Source organism: Staurois parvus, unplaced genomic scaffold (assembly GCF_062004578.1).
Source record: "Staurois parvus isolate SC_StPar_1 unplaced genomic scaffold, SC_StPar_1.0 ptg000172l, whole genome shotgun sequence".
Lineage (NCBI taxonomy): Eukaryota > Metazoa > Chordata > Amphibia > Anura > Ranidae > Staurois > Staurois parvus.
In genome coordinates, this window is record NW_028317968.1 from 5,370,696 (window position 1) to 5,392,095 (window position 21,400).

The 21,400-nt window shown below is 39.9% G+C and overlaps 1 protein-coding gene across 3 annotated transcripts in view; it reads right to left on the reverse strand.

Annotated features, from left to right (window-relative positions):
• ALDH3A2 (aldehyde dehydrogenase 3 family member A2) overlaps positions 1 to 21,400 on the reverse strand; it is a 132,242-nt gene that overhangs the window by 96,526 nt on the left and 14,316 nt on the right. For all 3 annotated transcript variants that reach the window (XM_089676617.1, XM_089676619.1, XM_089676618.1), the window contains exons 3-7: positions 16,021 to 16,252; positions 14,392 to 14,477; positions 13,642 to 13,850; positions 7,487 to 7,604; positions 4,167 to 4,308 (exon numbers count right to left, since the gene is read on the reverse strand). In XM_089676617.1, coding sequence (XP_089532743.1) covers positions 4,167 to 4,308; positions 7,487 to 7,604; positions 13,642 to 13,850; positions 14,392 to 14,477; positions 16,021 to 16,252 — 787 coding nt within the window. The remainder of the gene's footprint in view (positions 1 to 4,166; positions 4,309 to 7,486; positions 7,605 to 13,641; positions 13,851 to 14,391; positions 14,478 to 16,020; positions 16,253 to 21,400) is intronic.

Below are 21,400 nucleotides of genomic sequence, written 5' to 3' on the forward strand. Positions count from 1 at the left end.
TAAATGTACATGCATAGCTCCATAACATGGATGTGCTTGGTTATATTGGTTCCTCCCAGCTTATTCAAGGACAAAACAAAAGTATATGGCAAAGTAAATGTGAAGTCACAGCAGTTTGTACAAACATACCATGTTGCAGATCCAAAGAGTACACATACCCTATTTTTTAAAATCTAAAAAAAACAGTCAATAAATAACTTTCTTCATTTTTTACTGTGACCATAAAGCTCTCTGTACACTATGCATGTGTTAGGGCAGTGGAAGGGGTCTAAAACACAGTCAACAGCTAGTGCCACTCTCACAAACAACTCGATGCATACTTTTTTTTTTCTAAATGTCGATTCAGACTCCAGACGGGAGATTTTATCCAAACCACTTTCATTCAAGGTGGGAGCCATATATGGCTGATGTCACAGGCTGACAATGGGACTCTACAGCCTGGAAGCATGAATAGGATGCAGACAAGACTACCACAAGATTAGAAGCCTCTGGGTAGCGATGACGCAAAAAAAAAAAAAAAAAAAGAAGCCTAGTATTGGGATGATAAAGAGGCATTATTTTTTTGAACTAAAAAAAACATACATCAAAAATTCTGCACTGCTATAATGCACAGACAAAAAAAAGGAAACAAAAAAAGGAAACTACTAAATATATTTTTGTTGACTAGTTATAAGCTCAATTTTAGAACTCACAGAAATAGAATATTTCTAATTTCTATATCAGAGCTGAACAAGCTCTGGCTACCAACCAAAAACAAAAGTCTCACACTGTTTTATTGTATAAAAACCACCTTTTCTAGCAAGCAGAAGACAATTTAATTGGTAAAAAAAATTATAGGTGCTGGGAGGCATGACTGATTAAATAGTTGATGATGGAAATTACATGAACCTCTCCCCCTTATCACTGGAGATGGTAGAAGCATACACATGCTTGATTAGACTTGATGAAACTTTCCCTTCAAAATCTCTGTACCAGTGCACTTCTACACCACGTCCCTAGTTATATTTGTAACCTTCCAAAATTACATTCCTCTCACATCAAGACATTCGTACCCCAACCCCTGATCCAACATGTTATTTCCCTTCAATTCATCAAAAACCAATATAATACACTCTCTTTGTCTGGTGCAACTACATGCACAGTTCAAAAAATAGTTATACAGAAGTCCTTGAAAAAGTATTCACACCCATTGAAATTTTCCACATTTTATCATGTTACAACCAAAAATGTAAATGTATTTTGTTGGGATTTTATTACCAACACAAGGTGGTACATAATTGTGAAGTGGAAGGAAAATTATAAAATGGTTTTCAAAATGTTTTTACAAATAAATATCTGAAAAGTGTGGCGTGCATTTGCATTCATTCCCCTTTACTCTGATACCCTTAACTAAAATCTAGTGGAACCAATTGCCTTCAGAAGTTACCTAATTAGTAAATAGAGTCCACCTGTGTGTAATTTAGCCTCAATACAAATACAGCTGTTCTGTGAAGGCCTCAGAGGTTTGGTAGAGAACATTAGTGAACAAACAGCATCATGAAGGCCAAGAAATACACCAGACAGGTCAGGGATAAAATTGTGAAGAAGTTTAAAGCAAGGTTAGGTTATAAAAAAATATCCCAAGCTTTGAACATCTCACAGCATTGTTCAATCCATCATTCAAAAATGGAAAAAGTATGGCACAACTGCAAACCTACCAAGACATGGTCGTCCACTTAACCACTTGCCTACCGGGCACTTATACCCCCTTCTTTACCAGGCCAATTTTCAGCTTTCAGCGCTGTCGCACTTTGATTGACAATTGCACGGTCATACAAGATTGTACCCATATGAAATTTTTATCATTTTTTTCTCACAAATAGATCTTTCTTTTGGTGGTATTTAATCACCGCTGGGCACTTTACTTTTTGCGCAATAAACAAAAAAAATTCAAAAAAAAAAAAAAGTTTCTTTGTTTCTATTATAAAATTTTCAAACAGATAATTTTTCTCCTTCACTGATGTACGTTGATGAGGCAGCACTGATGGGCACTAATAGGCGGCACTGATAGGCAGCACTAATAAGGTGGCACGTATAGGTGGCACTGATAGGCAGCACTAATGAGGTGTCATGGATAGGCGACACTGATAGGTGGCACTGATAGACAGCACTGATAGGTGGCACTGACTGGCATCACTGCTGGGCACTGACTGGCGGCACTACTAGGCATTGACTGGCGCAACTGCTGGGCACTGACTGGCACAACCGATGGGCACTGACTGGTGGCGCTGACTGGCAGCTCTGCTGGGCTGCACTGATGGGTGGCACTGGTGGGCAGAGGTGGGTGGCACTTCTGGGCACAGGTGTGTGGCACTGCTGGGTGGCACAGGTGGGTGCACTGCTGGGCACAGGTGGGAGCACTGCTGGGCACAGGTGGGCTGAACTGGTGGGTGGCACTGCTGTCACCGATCATCAGAGCACTGATCATCAGTGCCCTGATGATCGGTGCCAATCCCTGCTCTGACAACTGCCGGTTCTCGGCAGTACTTTCCTCACACCCTGACAGCGTGAGGAAAGTGCAGCCGAGAACCGGCAATTGCATTTCCCGGTGATCAGCGTGCCATTGGACACGGCTGATCACGTGGTAAAAGGCTGCTGTGATTGGCCTTTTACCACATCACGTGACCAGCTGTGTCCGTAGGACACAGCCATCACGGAGATCGCTGGGTGCGCAACCCCGGGGGCGCGCAGGAGAGCGCATTCTGCGAGGAAGTCATATGACGCCCTCCCAGAACTGGCCAGCCGCAGTGTAGCCGTCATTCGGCTATCTGCGGTTGGCAAGTAGTTAAACTGACAGGCCGAGCAAGGACAGCAATAATCATAGAAGCAGCCAAGAGGCCCATGTTAACTCTGGAGCAGCTGCAGAGATCCAAAGCTCAGGTGGGAGAATCTGTCCACAGGACAACTATTAGTCGTGTACTCTGCAAATCTGCCCTTTATGGACCAGTGGCAAGAAGAAAGCCATAAGAAGTCCCGTTTACAGTTTGCAAGCAGCCATGTGGGAGACACAGCAAACATGTACAAGAAGGTGCTCTGGTCAGATGAGACCAAAATTGAACTCTTTGGCCTAAAAGCAAAGCGCTATGTGTGGCAAAAAAAAACCGCTGCACATCACCCTGAACACATCATCCGCACCGTGAAACATGGTGGTGGCAGCATCATGTTGTGGGGATGCTTTTCATCAGCAGGGACAGGGAAGCTGTTCAGAGTTGATGGGAAGATGGATGGAGCCAAATACAGGGCAATCTTAGAAGAAAACCTATTCGAGTCTGCAAAAGATTTGAGACTGGGACGGAGGTTCACCTTCCAGCAGGACAAAGACCCTAAACATACAGCCAAAGCAATGGAATGGTTTAGATCAAAGCCTATTCATGTGTTCGAATGGTACATTTAAAATTCAGACCTAAATCTAATTTAGAATCTGTGGCAAGACTTGAAAATTGCAGTTCACAGATGCTCTCCATCCAATCTGACAGAGCTTAAGCTATTTTGCAAAGAAGAATGGGCAAAAAATTCACTCTAGGTGTGCAAAGTTGGTAGAGACATTCCCAAAAAGACTTGCAGCTGTAATTGCAGCGAAAGGTGGTTCTACAAAGTATTGACTGAGGGGGGCTGAATATAAATGCACACCACACTTTTCAAATATTTATTTGTAAAAGATTTTGAAAACCATTTATCATTTTCCTTCCACTTTACAATTATGTGCCACTTTGTGTTGGTCTGTCACATAAAATCCCAATAAAATACATTTACGTTTTGGTTGTAGCAAAATGTGGAATATTTCAAGGGGTATGAATATTTTTTCAATGCACTGTAAATGCTCTACCCAGTGTTGATTATAATTTACACAATATTTATCATTAACCCCTGCCACCCACTTAACACATATATGCGATGGAAAAGAAGGTGGGCTTTAACGCCCACATGCATCTATAGGTGGAAGAGCTTTCAAAGACAGCTCTCAGTCCGTAAGAATGATCAAGATTAAGCTGGACCGGCTCCTAATCATGTGACAACCAATCACAGTGATCACATGATTGGCTATCCTTCCTACCCTCTCCCCTCCCCCCGGGTGGACAGACCTTATTAAAAGGACATCAGGACTGGGCAGGAAGGAGTTAACTTACCTATATAGCATGTTTTCTCTTCATGTTGCCCTCCAATTGCAACCTTTTGTCCTTCTAACAAGGCAAGAATACGATCGAAGTGGCGCTTGTTAATAATCCGCTCATAGTCTGATGATTCCTTGGGGTTTTCGCCATAATATTCCTAAAACAGGAAAAAATAAAAATAAAGATTGCGGATTTGATGATCTGTATATTTAAATGGTTAGCAGAATTTTAACTGTTTGATATACTTCCTTTATTTCGTTCAGTACTAAAAAATGATTCAAAATAATAAAAATATAGTGAGCGCTCAAAATAGAGTAAATTAATAAATATATATATATATATATATATATAAAATATATAGAAATAGAAAGTATACCCAGCTGCATATGCACCAAGTTAGGAACCCTAAAACCTAGTGAACATCAATCAATAAAAAAAAAAAGCAAAAAAAAGTGTAGCGCTGCACTTTTTATTGACTAAAAAATGATTACTACATTAAATAAATATTACAATTTTAAGGTTATTGGATTTATTTTTTAATAAGGGCAATTATCAAATAATACATAGGTATATTTCAAATTTACCAGCTAAAGCGAGCAAGTAGATCTCTAGGCAAGATCTATCTTCTGTAAAGTCTCCCTTCTTTCATGCTGCTGTGCCAAAAACAGACCCAAAAGGGTCAGAGAAGGGGAACTACAGTGAGCAAAAATGCCAATTGTCTTAACTAAAAGATTAAAATTAAAAAAAAAAACATAAAAGACCATCATGTTACATATGCATTTTCTGGTTGTGTGCCTTTAATAATTTTGTCCCTACCTCACACCATAGCTAGAGGATGCTCTATATAGTTAGTCCCACCCTCCTTCAGGGTGTCTTTAGTTCAGGGGACATGCAATTGGTGGAGCAAGACATATTATATTATGATTTTTTTTGGCATATCTGCTGTTCATCTGTCAAGATCTGCACAAGTCTTTGGATTTTAGCTTTCTACAATCCACAAGATGTCATTTGGATCAAGTCACTGTCTGCCAATGTTATTGAGACTGTAAGTTACAGCTATCTTGGCACAGCTGGATCAGTTATAGAGATGACACTTTCAGAACTTAGATTGGAGAGGCAAAACAAGGAGAACAAGGACAGTGCTGGGATTTTTTTTTTTTTAGAAAGACCCACATTAATTTCAAATTACAGGTTTTATTTTTAAAATAAAGATTTTATCTAATCATTAAAAAGGATATATTATAAAGAAAAAAAAAGGGTTATAAACCATGCTTTATATGCTAAAAACTGAAACCATTTGACCACGTCACCTAAAAATAAATATATATGCTAACAGACATAACATGTAGGAACCAAAAGCAAAAACTTTCATTGCCCCTACTATGCCTGCATGCCGGGCAGTTATGAACAGAGTAGTTCTGATGCTACCCGCAAGTATCAGAGTTTGCCATCAAAACAGGAGAATTTTGATGTACTTGTAAAATTTTATACAGGACACAGGAATCGATTCATAGACCATGGGCTATATGCTGCAAAAAGCTTTGCTGGGTCCACCCCCTAGTGTCCCCATATAATACTGTCCACTCCGTGAGAATCCAGCTTTGTTAGCACACAATAAAAAGATCACACAAAATAGAGGAAAAGGGACCCGTGTTCTGTACTGTACTCCAAGTATACAAAATGTACAGGTACATCAAAATTCTTTTTTTTTTTACAATACATAGGAATCGATTCATAAAATATGGGACATCCCCAAGCAATGATCAATGGGGACAGGCAACAATACAGTTAGCAGTTAGAAAAAAAAAGCCACAAGAAAAAGGTCAACAGACCCCAAACAAACCACTAACAGTAGAATCATTTTGCTGCTGACGTAAGTGACAGTAGAGACAGTCACAAGGTAACAGTTTGGGAGAAACGTGAAACATAATTCAGGCAGTGGCCCCACTCAAAGGAGGAGTATAGACACTAGGTGCTGTATAGACCACATAATCCGAGCTCAAATGGGAGTATGGGCTCAGGTAAGGAACAAGGGACTTGTTCCCAAAGGACCGATGCCCTGCAAAATGGGAGGGGGGGGGGGGGTTGGCGGAGGGGGCGGCAAATGACCACCCAGGTAGGTGGAAGTGGAGGGAGGAAACCTCGGAGGAATCCAAGGTAAAGGAGCCATTGCTGGTTAGAACAGAAGGATCAGTTTTTATCCCCAGGAAAGGGAACACTTATTCAGGGCTCGGCTTGGCACCGAGGTCTTGCTGGAGTCCCAGGAGGTGACGAGGAAGAGCCCTTTTCAAACGACAGTTGCAGAACAGGAAGCACAATGCCTCAGGAGATAGGGAAAGAATGCACAGGATTGAACAGGATCTACAGGCTCTCAATTCAAATGCATGCAGGGCCAGGATGAAGGATGAACAGAAGATAGCTATTGAAGGACAACATGAAGAGTTGTGGCAACCCAGGTGCTAACCAACTTCCAATGGCTGTGTCTCTTAGGAATCCAGAAAAAGGTGGTATGACAAATGATTATCTTTTTGGTGTTGGCAGAAAATGATGACCAAAAGTGAAAAGCTAGCCAGAAAGAAACTACCAGTTTGGAGGTGGAAAAACAGCATCAAGTTAGAATAGGTATACAATATAATAGCATTACTTATTAGCCTACATAGTGAAACAAAGTTTGGGAAAAACACTAAGTGTCAGTCCCCCACCTGTGCCCTATGAACCAATTGTGTACATAGCACTCCAGTATGTCTTGAAGAATAAGGCTGTGTTGTATACTACAAAGACAACAAAGAATTTAAGCAAGAAACCAGTATGTATAAGGGTACACCTTGTCCAGGATGCTGGTCTCATCGAGTGTCCAGGTTTTGCCTTGCACAGTGGGTATACCCTCAAAAGGGGTCTTCAGGGTTTGGGTGCTATAGGACTAGACCAAGGCCATGGACCTGTATGACACCCTGACATTACCTACAGTTGTTGCACCACTTTGAAAGAGGTAAATAAATCTGGTGAAAAAATAGTAGGAAGGAAAAGGCATCCATCACCTAAGGACATTAGCAACAAAAACTGGAGCCTCAAGGAGTGAGGGGGATTATATAGAAACTGGCCCAATTAAACTTTTACCATTGTTCAATCACCAAGCAGCAGATCTGTGAATTGATTACGGTGTCTTGTATGATGTACGAAATATGCACATTTTTAGTCAAGTGAGAAAGGGTTAGAACATTTTCTGTCTGTGCTTTCCTGTCCTGGTGAAAACTGCTTCCCCCCGTTTCAAGCTCTGGAGTCACTTATTCTTTTACAACACCCAGTTAATAGCAATCTTCTCAGCTTTTACTTACTTTTAGAGTTTCTTTGATTCTCTCCAGTAGTTTACCTTGGACTGACTTCTCACACAGGACATAATCAGGAGCAATACAAGTCTGACCACAATTGACAAACTTTCCCCAAGTTACACGTCTGCAAATAAAATCATATTAAAGTCAGCTCTGAAACCAAAAAATTGAAAGAAGTCACTCAGACTTTCAAAGCAACGTCTAGCATGTAACCCCTAGGTTTGGGAGGGCCAGCTTCTCTCAGAAGCTTCTGAGATGGAAAGGTTTTTTTCTTTTGTGACAGATCGCCTAAAAAAATGAAAACTGAAAGCAGAACAACTCAGCTGAATATTTCAGGATGTAATCACTAGGTGTTGCTACTGCAGCATACGTATTAACTAGCTAAAATTGAGAAGTAAAATCTGTGAACTCTCCTGGACATGACTGCATTTGCCATGGTTATAAAGCCTTTTAACTGGGTTCAAGTCCAGAACAAATTTTACAATTTAAACCTGTGTCAGTTCCACATTTTTTTTAACCAGAATATATAGTTCAAAGTTTTTCAGACATACGTGCAAGATGGGCAACAAATGGCTAGAATTCAAAATCCCTCAATTACCCCATCCATGCTAAACAATGTGAACAGAGGTGCTCATTAATTCCTAGTGCCAATGGAAAGAATGCAAACTAACCAGAAGCACATTTAAAATACGCAGGGTCCTTGCTCTACCTCAGAAGAAGTGCGTGCGCACGAAACGCGTCAAGGGGAGCCTGTGGACATCGTTGACACTACGCCGCCGGTGCCATGTGGAGGCCCGGCGGCCACCTATAATTTTAAGAGGGTCAGTGGGTCACTTTCACTTGCCACCTGATTATATGTTTTACTTGGTTTTTTTAAATAAATTGAAGTAATATACTACACTATGAGTATCTCTCTGTGTTCTCTGTGAGGGGTCTTTCTCCCAATTTCACAGCCACAGAATGATTTCAATCCCAGCCCTGGTTCCACTGAAGAGGAATATCCTATCCTGGGAGCTTCCTGACCTGCAGGATTTTGTTTTCCCACAAGAGGGCGTTATCGTCATCCATTTCAGCACATATCCATTTTCTGACCAGAGGGAGAGAGGGGAATCTCCAGGATTTCTTACACACATGCGTTTTTTAAATGCGCTGTTGGTTAGTTTGCATTCTTTCCATTGGCACTAGGAATTAATGAGCACCTTTTCAGGACTATTATTGTGTTGATTTGCATGATTTGATCATTTTACAGTGCTGCATTTTTATATGTATATGTTTTACTGAGGATTTTTATATGCGTTTATTCTGGATGTTCAGCTGATGTTTCTTTGAGAGCGCTCACTGTGTGTCTTTTACCTATACAAATGTGAACAGAGGAATCTACACTGATGACAGCTGCAGCAACTGTGGCTATTTGAATATCCAAACAGTGACTGCAACTTATAGAATACAGTGAAAATATACATAAATTGGGGATTTTTATTTCTGTAAATCCATTCCTAAGATATTTTACAATTCTGTCACATAGCACACCCAGGTCAGAGGGCAGCCATATTTGTTTATTACATATTCAGGTTCTGACTTCTGATTTGAAGTGCTACACAATTAGTGTGCAATTTTGTGCTTCTTTATTTACAATGCAAGCATAAGTTACTTGATCTACTGAAAACAATGCACTCCAATGTGGCTTATATCATCTCAAAAAGTTTTTAAACTGCATTTTAAAAGGCAGCCCTTTTTTTTTTGTTTTGGATTGAGTAGGGAAGGATTAGAATTTTGGACAAGTTTTTATTCTTGTTTGTATCCCTGTTAGGGCGATTTACTATCTCTATCAATACAAAAGACAATCTAAAGCTAATCTAATTTTAAGTAATAACTCAACATACTGCATGTGCTTAATGAAAACAATATATTTTTCTTTAAATGTTACTTTGTTTTAACCTAAAATTGTAACGTGTCTATAGTGTTTATGGGTATGGCAGATTGTGGGTAATCTATCTCAAAAAGCAGCTGACACTGTAGTCCAGGGGTGTCCAAACTTTCTAAACAAAGGGCCAGTATACTGTGCTCCAGATTATAGGGGAGCCGGACTGAGGCCAGTGGGAGTAAACAATGCCATAAACATGCCAAACATGACAAAGGGGATAATCTTGCCCCAATGCAAAGCGTGGCAGATGTGGCATGTGTAGATTGGTACCAATGGCAAGTGTAGACCAACCCATTAACCACTAGCAATGCAGGAGCGGGTTGCCGTTCATAAATGGCACCCGCATTTACAGGCTGTGTGCACTCCCTGGGTGCGCACGGCACCTTGATCCGGTGCTCACTGTGTCCGATCGCTGTACAGGACCTCTGTGTGAGGTCCCGATCATGTGATCACTGATTGGCCAATCAGTGATCACATGAATAGCAGTAAGCAAGATGTCACTTCTGACATCATTACTTACTACTAGTGAAATCTGTGAGTGATCACAGAGGTCACATGGTACAAGGCTATTCACAACAGCCTTGTACCATGTGGCAAGCTGTGACCAATCACAGCTCTCATAGCATTTCTCAATGGCTGCAAGAATACAGCAAGAGAGAAGGAGAAATGTTTGCTTTTACAGCCTTTAGGTGACTAGGGTGACAGTATGTAAAAAATAAAACAAAAACATTTTTTGGCAAATTATACATTTTTCGTTATAATTTTGTTTTTTTGTTTTTTTTTTTTACTAAAAAGATAACCGAATTAATTTTGGCCAAGATTTATGAAGAAATATCATTTATTTGCAAAATTTTATAGGCAGCTCCAAGGAGCAGGGCCCTCCTTTCCCTCTTGTATTGAACTGTATATAAATCCTGTATAATTATAAATCCTGTATAATAATAATAAGAAAAACACTTTTTTTCAAAATTTTTGGACTTTTTCATTTATATAGCAAAAGAAGAAAAAAATCCCAGTGGTGAATAAATACCACCAAAATAAAGTTTCATCTGTCTCAAAATAATGCTAAAAAAAATTAATAAGGGTACAGTGTTGCATGACCGCGCAATTGTCATTCAAAGTGTGATAGCACTGAAAGCTGAAAATTGGACTGGACAGGAAGGGGGTGAAAGTGTCCGGACTTGAAGTGGTTAAAGTGCTTTAGGAACAAGGTTCTGTCTGTGACATAAAGCTACAGAGGTCACATAACGGATTTCCTGGATTTTTCAGTAGTGCTACCACATTCCCCTTGCAAAACTTTGGCATTTCAGTTTTAATTTGCAGTTTATATTCACTTAGTAGATTAACCACTTGCCCTCCTGATATACCCCCTTTCCTGACCAGGCCATTTTTTGCGTTACGGCGCTGCGCTACTTTAACTGACAATTGCGCAGTCATGCAACACTGCACCTAAATGAAATTTGTGTCCTTTTTTTTCCCACGAATAGAGCTTTCTTTCGGTGGTATTTGATTGCCTGTGCGGTTTCTATTTCTTGTGCTATAAAAAAAAAAAAATAGATCGACAAATTTTGAAAAAAAACAAAAAACAATATTTTTGACTTTTTGCTATTAAACATGTCCAGTAATTTTTTTTTTTTAAAAATCTAATTTCGTCATAAATGTAGGCCAAAATGTATTCTGCTACATATCTTTGCTAAAAAAAAAAATCCCACTACGTGTAAATTAATTGGTTTACGTGAAAGTTATGACGTTTACAAATGTCGGTATATATACTGGGATTTTTTTTTTATTATTATTTATTTTTACTAGTAATGGCGGCGATCAGCGACTTACAGCGGGACTGCGGCAGGCATTCTGACACTGGGGGGAACTGACTTGGTGTCACTGACACCAATACAGTGATCAGTGCTAATAAAAAAAAAAAAAAAAAAAAAAGCACTGACACTGTACTAATGGCACTGGGCAGGAAGGGGTTAACATGAGAGGTGATCACTGTAAGCACACGGCTTTGGATGGCTGTGCTGTGCACATGGACCTGTGTTTTGATAAAAAGTAGAGTGGAGCCTGCACTGCAAAAACTGTACACATGCTTCAAGAAGGACCTTAGTTTCGTATAGATGCAAAATTGTGAACAGGAAAAAGCTGAAGTAGCAGCTTGTAAAGCACTGTCTTGCCCTTGGCAAGTCAAGAAGTGTTCAGTACCATTTTGTGGTTGATAGTATATAGGGATGGGAAGGGCCAATGGAGTGGGAACACATGGCAATTGATGCACAAGCCTCAAAGTAAACAGAATATTTTCCATCACCTATCCTGAGACACATTGCCCCTTAATTTACGTCTCACATGCTCCTTACCCCATACAGCACAGTCATGTGCCTGTGCTGACCAACCAGAGCTCTCCATTGAAAGTGTTATCATGGATACTCATTTCAGGGCTGTGTATTGCACAGTATATCCTGGTAGCCATGTGTTGCAGGTTCCAGAAGGGTGGCCAAGATATTTAGAATTAGACCACTTAATTTTTCATGAAAGGGTGAACTTACCCTTTGAAGCTGAACTGCATGCAAACAACTAAGCACACCAATAAAATACATATAAGGAAGAGGTTTTGCCTGTCAAATCAAAGGATTTGTATTTCTGCCCACCAAGCTCTGGGATTTACACAGCTCTGCCTCTCTGGCAGGGCAAAAGACCAGAATTTTTTCTGCTGAAGTCTGACAGGACCGTGAAATGAGAAGCAGCAGACTGCTGAGTTTATCACTCTTTCTGCCCAATCTGAGAATTACTGTAAATAGACTTCAAGATGCTGAGACCTATAGCCTGTTAATATTGCTAAGGCGGGTAGTGTGTACAATGACCATATCACAGACTTAAAGGAGCAATTAGGCCTCATGCACATAGGGCATTTGCCCATCTTTTCTGGAGGCCTTTCCTCCTGGCAGCAGTGTTTTGGCAGAAAAAACGCCTGACGCTCGTCTACACGTGTTTAGGCATGTCAAGCTCTTGGGCGTAAATTCATTTCATTGGCCAGAATAAAAATGTATTCTGTCCATTAAAATGAATTAACGTTCAAGCACTTGGTGGGCCATAGCATTAAACACATGTTTACACCTGTTTACATGCGTCAAGAGGTTTTCCTGCCAAAACCGTGCTGCTCCTGGACGTGTTGGCGCTTTTTTTTTTCTGCCTCTAAACACCCATGTGTGAATGGACACATAGGCTAACATGCAGGAGCGTTAAAAGGCAGGAAAAATACAAAAAAATGGCAGATGCCCTTAATAGCAGCATGTGGACACAAAAAACACACACTAAAACAGCCCATACATGTGTAGAAAAAAAAGAGTGAAAACTCATGTCAAAAGACCAATTTTTCGAAGTTCAAATAATTAATGTGCCCATAGCGACAGGTGATTTTTGTGTGGCGATTGAAAAATGACCGATCGAACACGTTGGAATTTTTTTTAAAAACAATTTTCTAATCATTGATGGGGGACTCGTTCGAAAAAAAATTGCAAATGAAATGCACATGAGCGAGGACAGTGTGTGACTCAGAAGGAAAAGAAAGTTCACTACGACAAAAGTTTATCAATATCATACAGTCTTACTGCAATGAAAATATAGATGGGAAAGCAATGTACGTTACACACTTATGAATAGGATGCTTTGCTTTAAAATGTCATGAGGTATTCAAACAAATGCATTCCTTTTTCCAGATGTAGTCATCGCAACTACTTTTCAATCCACATTTTTCACAGTGCGAAAGAATAATCTTGCTGTTCACATGCCACAATTTAAATATGAAAGGGGGAGTGTACATTGCATTACTTCTATCAAAGTGCAGGGGCAGTTTAAAAAAAAAAAAGTCAATTTTGATTTTCATTCGACAGATAGTTTTTTGTTTTTTTTTACTCGTGTATGATCTGTCTTACATTTTTAATCTGCAAATAGTGACTTTCTGTAAAGTCACTATTTGCATATCAAATGTCTACAATGTAATTTGCATATTTCTCCGTCTCTCATCAAGTCAGGATTTTAACTGAAATATTAAAAAAATATATTTTTGCCCAGTATAACAAACTATACAAGGGTCATTACTGTACATTAATTAGATGAACCTGATGTGGAGTATGACCCCATGATATCAATAGGACGAAATGGTTTAAAAAAACAAAAAAACACACATAGGAAGGAGTGGCATTCACAAAGCTATTTTAGCCTTGATCTTTATTACACTCACCTGGCAGCAATGTCAATATCACAGTCCTTATCAATGTAACACGGACTCTTCCCCCCCAGCTCAAGAGTCACCGGAGTCAGGTATTTAGCAGCTGCTGACATGATTATTTTGCCAACAGCGGTATTGCCTGTATAAAATATGTGGTCAAATCTTTCTGCAAGTAGCTCGGTTGTTTCTGGCACTCCGCCATTCACCACAGGGTACAGGTCCTTTTGGAAAAAGCAAAGAAACTATTGTAAATATAGAACTCGTGTTGAAGATATCTTATACATGCAGTCTTTACAGTAACAATGGAAATAATTTTCAGTATAGTTACTGAAGATATAATATGTTGCTGACAGGCTCAGGTAAGTGTTTGGGGGGGGGACTATTAGTTTAATGCAGTGAATGCACGAAGGAAAGAAAAAAAACTCATACTTTAGATCCGCTTTAAGGCTTTAACTCCGTTAGTAAATCAACCCCATATGTTTGAACATATGCATGGTTCAGATGTGTTAAAAGAGTACAAAGATGAATAATGTGTGATGTGCCCTATTCCTTCCTATGAGCCTATAAAGACACACACGTGAAGTCATTCTCAACATGCATTGTTATAAAAAGCATGCACTTCACTGAAAAAGTTGTGTGCCATCTTCACTGGCTTCAATCCCTTTCACCACTACTGACTAAGCCATTAGGGGTGCAGTGCACAACTTTCAAAACTGAAAACCCATGGTGTAATCTGTTTAAAACAAACATATAAAGACATACCTTATCTAAATACTGAGGGATAATTTTCCCCAACAGTTTGGATGTGTGTTCACTGACTTCAGAAGGCTTGATCACCACAGCATTACCTAAGGGGGGAAGGAAAAACATAACATAGCATAACATAGTACTTGATATCATGTACATGTTCACACAGAAGCACATCAGAGCACTTTTAAATTTACACAAAGCTTTGCAAAAAAGGGATTTTTGTTACCCATTGTATTCCGATTCTTGATCATATGGTTTATGACCTACAGGAGTAGGACCTATGGACAGTCCTAATTGGTATAAACCACCTCTTTGCTATATGTAAGCCACTTAGTAACAAAGCAATATCAGAAGTATAAACACCCAAAAAATAGGAGTGGGTGCTATGTCTATCAATTAATTCAGAGAATGGATTGCATGACGAGTAAGAAAAATCCTGTTTTTCCTTACATTCATTGACAGACAAAGCTCTTCTGATTCTTGACCATAGATACGTCCCAAAGCAGTGTCTCAAGAGGGGATGGGCAAACAAAAATCTTAAACAGAGAGGCTTCACCAACGCCCAGGGGAGCGCTGTGAGTGCTCCTATACAAGTCAATGGTAAGGTCCACCACAAACTGGCCAGCCTTCCTGTCCACCTTATTTTGGCCACTGGATCACTGGCCACAGTAAAGCACATGGAAGCCACAATGCAGTCTCCTGAGCCACCAGAGGGGATTTCCACGCAGGAACAACTGAGAAGACCCCCCCACCACCACCACCACCCATGGATGCCAGGAAAAGTTGGCCCAAGTACCAGAGGCTGGGAGGTATGCCAAAGGGAAGGAGGAGTAAATAGAGGCCAAGGGGGAGGAGGGGACCCCACAGAACTGACCACCCCATGGAGTTCCTGCGCTCGAGACAACATCTGGAGAGGGAAGGAAGAGGGCATCTACTTACCGATCCAGTGGAGGGTGAGAGTAAGACTATCATGGCAGATCCTCCTCTCCACCGAAGTGGGGGAGCTGTCAGCCAGGGTAACACTGTGACATGGACTTTGGCACCTGGTCATATGCGTTCCCACGAGACAGTTCAGGATGGAGCTGTTGCAGCTCACCCAGCAAATATCTAAAGGTTTGCGTGCACTCAATGGCCAGACTGGGGTGACCACTGAATCTATATTTTTCAGCCAGTCACCCAGCCTGACTGTTGACTGAAGGTCTCCGCAGGAAAAAAAACAAAAAATAGAGAAAAATGCTATGGAACCACAGGTCCCAGCAGGGACTTAGGTCCTTACTCCATAAACACTAGACAAAAATAACTGGTTTGCCTATAGCAGAGAGGGGGTTATACCAGCCAGGACTGCCCATAGGTAGTAATGTGTTCTTTTTATGCCTAGTGTCCTACTCCTGTAGGTGGTGCTATACACCCTATGGTCAAGAATCAGAAGAGTTGTGCCTGTCAAATTAATTTATCAGTTCCAGAATAAAAGTTCACACTTGCAATCTCCTCTCTGAATCTATGTACTATAGGTAAAACTGGTGACCACCAGTTTAACTGAAACTAGTTAAATATATTTTTGAAATCTGTATTGCTGCCATGGTTCTGTTATTGTAGGAATGTAGGGAAAAAAAAATGTAAAATACACAAACATGTCTGTACCTGCTGCAATGGCACCCACGACAGGCTGCAAGCAAACCACAAGTGGGTAATTCCAAGCTCCAATGACCAGGACAACACCAAGGGGCTCATGGTTAATGAACGCATCATCTGCTATGGTCAGTAAATTCTTTTTGACATGTTGGGGTGCTGCCCATTCAGGAAGATTGTCGAGAGCCATTTCAATTTCACCCAAGAGCCCCATTATTTCATATGAGTAACTACTTAATTCATTCTAAAAAGAAAAACAGAAAAAAAAACTACTGTTTAGTACAAGCCCTAAATTATTTACATATGAGTACTGAAATGCTTTGGGAAAATAAAAAGAGAACATGGATTTTTTATGCATTAACTAGACAGGTATTTTAAAAAATCAATTTTTATAAATTCCAAATCTCAAACCACGAGAAAAACAGAATGAAAAGTATTCCATTAACATACATAAACATATAATCACATTCGTACTGAGCTTTTCTCATAGTATGCAGCTTCCTATAAGGGATAGAGGTCTAATATCACCAAAAAATATTCCGTATTTTGTCATACAGTCTGCAGAAGCCACATCCTATGAGTAATGACTTCAGCTCAACATGTTTCACACATAGTGCTTCTTCAGGAGCTTGATATAGTTCCTATTCGGACAGAGTACAAGACAATCATCACAATGTTAGTAAACCATATATATCTGTAAAAGCTGAAGTCATTACTCATAGGCTGCGGCTTCCCCAGACTGTATGATGTAATATGGAATATTTTTTGGTGATGTTACACCTCTATCCCTTGTAGGAAGCTGCAAACAAAAGCTTACTCTCTCTGCCTCTCATACATATGAGTAATATCCATCATTTAAACCAGATTGGATATATAGCATTAACTACTTTCAGCACCCTTCGGTCTTAGCACTCATCAAAAAAAAAAAAAAAAAGTGTATCAATTTTATCAAATCAATAAAAACGTGTACAAAATAAATGCCTCCCTTAATACCATAGGTGCAATAAATCTTGAATATAAAGTTCAATCAAATATATCCAATTAATTAAATACAGAATAAAAATGTGCAATCAAATATACCAATTAATCTACTTAAATAAAAAAAAATAATTCATCTAAATTCAGTTCAACTAATTCAATAGTGTCCAGTGCAATAAAGTGTCTTATGTATATACACAAGTGCCAGAAAACATTTATGCAATTACCACACATGTCCAAAATGCTCAAATGTAAATATACACTCTTCTTAAATCCCAGAATCCTCTTAATGCAATTTCCAAGTGAGACAAACTCCACTCATGACTCTCCACCCTCCATCCTAGATTACTCACCAGAAATATACAGTAGACCCTCCTATCAATGGGTCAAATATCACTCAATTATTTTACTGAAAAAGTATCCCTTCCAGGAGCAGTTCTCAGAAGTCACATGCTCACCACATCCCAATAGAAACAAAAAAGAACATTCCTCATCACACAAAACCATGTATTTTACCACTTGAAGACTAGGTATTTTAATGCACAAAGACAATATAATACCCAATTGTTTGTAAATAATTAAAAGTTGATGTTACTGAGTAAACAGATACCAAACATGTCATGCTTTAAAATTGCACACACACGTGGAACAACGACAGGTTACCAATTTAGATCTACAGAGGATATCTAGTACTAGAATTGTTGCTCTCCATCTGATGTTTGCGGCGATACCTCACATTTGTGGTGTGCTCACCATTTACGAATGTTTATTATTTATTTTATTTTTTACACTGTCTCTTTAAAAATTATCACTTTTGTTTCTAATCACAAGCAATGTAAACATCCTTTGTGATAGCAATAAGGCATGACAGGCCCTCTTTACTGAGACATCTGGGGTCCAAGTATTGGATCAAACAAAGATCCGTTTGAAGAGATGCTTTCTCATCTAAAAATGGATTGTTTACATTCTGCCCAAACCAAAATAGAATACTCGTTGCTTCTGGTCTCTTATGCAGGCCATAGAGGGGTCGAAAATCGGCCGATTTTTCGTCCGAAAATAAAATCGGCCGATTTTCGGATCGTTAGTGGGCGATTTGGTCGGCCGATTTTCGGTATTTTGGCCGTTTTTTTTTTTCGGTAAAGTTGGAAAAAAATCGGCCGATTTTGCCGATCGGCCGATTTTCGCGGCAATTAGTGGGCGAATCGGCCGATTTTTTACCGATAAAAAAACTGCGCATGAGCAGTGACCTGCAAGAGGAAGACAAAAAGAAGAAAAAGAAGAAGAGGAAGAGGATGAAGAAGAGGATGAAGAAGAAGAAGAGGAAGAAGAAGAGGATGAAGAGGATGAGGATGAAGAGGATGAGGATGAAGAGGATGAGGATGAAGAGGATGAGGATGAAGAGGATGAGGATGAAGAAGAGGATGAGGAGGATGAGGAGGATGAAGAGGAAGAAGAAGAGGAAGAGGAGGAGGAGGAGGAGGAGGAGGAGGAGGAGGAGGATGAAGAAGAAGAGGATGAGGATGATGAAGAGGATGAGGAAGAAGAAGAGGATGAGGAAGAAGAAGATGAGGATGAGGATGAAGAAGAAGAAGATGAGGATGAGGATGAAGAAGAAGAGGATGATGAAGAAGAAGAGGATGAGGATGATGAAGAAGAAGAGGATGAGGATGAAGAAGAGGATGAAGATGAAAAAGAAGAAGAAGAGGAAGAGGATGAGGATGAAGAAGAAGAGGATGAGGATGAAGAAGAAGATGAGGATGAAGAAGAGGATGAGGATGAAGAAGAAGTAGAAGAGGATGAGGATGAAGAAGAAGAAGAGGAAGAAGAAGAAGAAGAAGAAGAAGAAGAAGTAGGATGAAAATAAGAATAATTCCAGTCCAGCAAAAAGTGTCTCTGCAGAGAGCTCTGCTATTTCTGACAGTTCTATGACAGTTCCTTGACATTTACAGCGGTTGAAACATTGTATCTATTTGTTTCCGAATAAAAACATCTGTATCCTAAATGGAAATAAATAGATACAATGTTTCAACCGCTGTAAATGTCAAGGAACTGTCATAGAACTGTCAGAAATAGCAGAGCTCTCTTCAGGGACACTTTTTGCTGGCTGTAGAAGGGATGAAAATCGGCCGATTTTTTTTTACCATTGATGGCAACGTCGGCCGCTTGAACGACCGAATTTTCGTTTTTTAAAAGAAAAATCTGCCGTTTTTCTCCCCATCTATGGCCTGCATTAGACCATGGTTTCTCAACATTTTTTGTATTCAAGTCGCCCTTTAAAATACTGTACAAATCTTGAGTCACCCCATTTTAAAATGTAAGAAACTAAACTAATAGTCATACATGTTACAGCAACATCCACAAACGCAGAACACCCAATGTTAGAGGTGATTTATTCTTACAAATAACAACAAACCTGTGTACATTGGTACTGACTAGTATTCCAGCATTTCTCTATTCACTCAGTTTCTCACCCTCACTCTGCTAATGTAACCCCAGTGCTGGAGGAGAGCGGCAGGTTAGGGGCAAACAAGGATACTGTAGAGGCACCCAATGACCTTATCAACCAATGACTTCATTGGTTGTTACGATACCGGAGGCTAGAAAGTATAATGGTGCACAATGAACCTGTGGCTTTGTGTAACTAAAAGACAGATTTAATCCACCCACTGGCTTGTATACAATTTTTGGGCAATTTGCAGAAATTTTGCCATAGCACCCCTTAAGAAATGCCAGCTTTGACCGGCACTCATGCGTGATGAAGTCACGTACAGGCCTATATGTTTAGTCAGAAATTACATCTTCCGGGGGACAGGTTCCCGAAGACATGTAGGACATGGCCTGTACGTGACATCACCACGCACAAGTACAAGCTGGAGCCAGTGTTTCTTCATAAGCTATCAGCCTGCTATTATTTTTGATTTAAACGCTGTTCATATGTGGTGAAGCTGTATGGTTTTAATCACAAGATTTCTTATGCAATATTTTTGGCTCTAATAAAAGGCATTCATTTTAAATATACTACACTATGGGAGTATAAGGTTTTTCTTTGATGCCAATCCCAGCAAGTGGAGGTGCGGTGTCTGATTCTATGTCAGGAACCGTTGAGAAACAAACTACCTAAGCGAGTTTCACCATTTACAACTTTATGGTTCACCAGATCTGGTAAAAGCACTTGGTGGTGGAATCCTTTCAAGTAGAATTGTGCACTATCAGCCAACGGATGAGCTGTAGCCTTTTCTACACAATTTTTTGTGAAGTGATTAAATCTGCAACACAGACTCACGTGATGATGTTGGACAAGCCCCACCTTATGCGTTTCATTTTGATATCATCTTGTTCTTTATTGTTCTTTATTGTTTCTATTGGGATATGGTGAGCATGGGACTATGCTGAGAATTGCTTTTAGAAGGGACACCTTTTTGGTGAACTAACTGAGCATGCAGGAGTTTTGGTGAGCTTTCAGAAAGCACACCAAAATTGCAGGATATAATAGAAATCTATGGGAAAGTGCAGCTAACTCGTGGCTCTTAGCTGACAAGAAATGAGGGAAAATTTTCAATTGGGACACAGGCAGCATTAAAAAATGGGCTTGGGGATTTCATCTACCCCTACTGTTGTTAAACCTTTTTCCCTGGTTAGATGAGTGAGTAAAATTCTCTCCAATGAAGCCCTGAATAGCCATATTAATACAACTAGGGATCTTCATTCTCTCCCCACAAAAAAAGCTAGGCATACTTTAACCACTTGCCTACTGGGCACTTTTTACCCCCTTCCTGCCCAGACCAATTTTCAGTGTTCAGCACTGTTGCACTTTGAATGATAATTGCGCAGTCATGCAACACTGTACCCAAACAAAATTTTTATCATTTTTTGAGACAGATAGAGCTTTCTTTTGGTGGTATTTAATCACCACTGGGTTTTTTTCATTTCTTGCTAAATAAACTAAAAATGACTGAAAATTTTGAAATAAAAAAAAAGTTTTTTTCTTAGTTTCTTTTATGAAATTTTGTAAATAAGTATTTATTCTCCATCACTGATGTGCGCTAATGAGACTGCAGTGATGGGCACTGATAGGCAGCACTGAAAGTGGCACTGATGGGCATTGACAGGCATTACTTGTGGGCATTGACAAGCATCACTGATGGGCACTGATATGCAGCACTGACTGGCACTAAGAGGCAGCACTGACTGGCACTGAGAGGCAGCTCTGATGGGCACCGATATGTGGCATTGATTGGCACTGACAGGTGGAACTCTTGGGGCTACAGCCGCTACACTGATCATCAGTGCCCTGATGATCAGTGTAGATGTCCCCCCTGAGGAATGCCGATTACCGGCTCTCCTCACATGCTGTCAGTGTGAGGAGAGGACTGCTGATAACCGGCATTTCCTTTTTACATGCGATCAGCTGTGA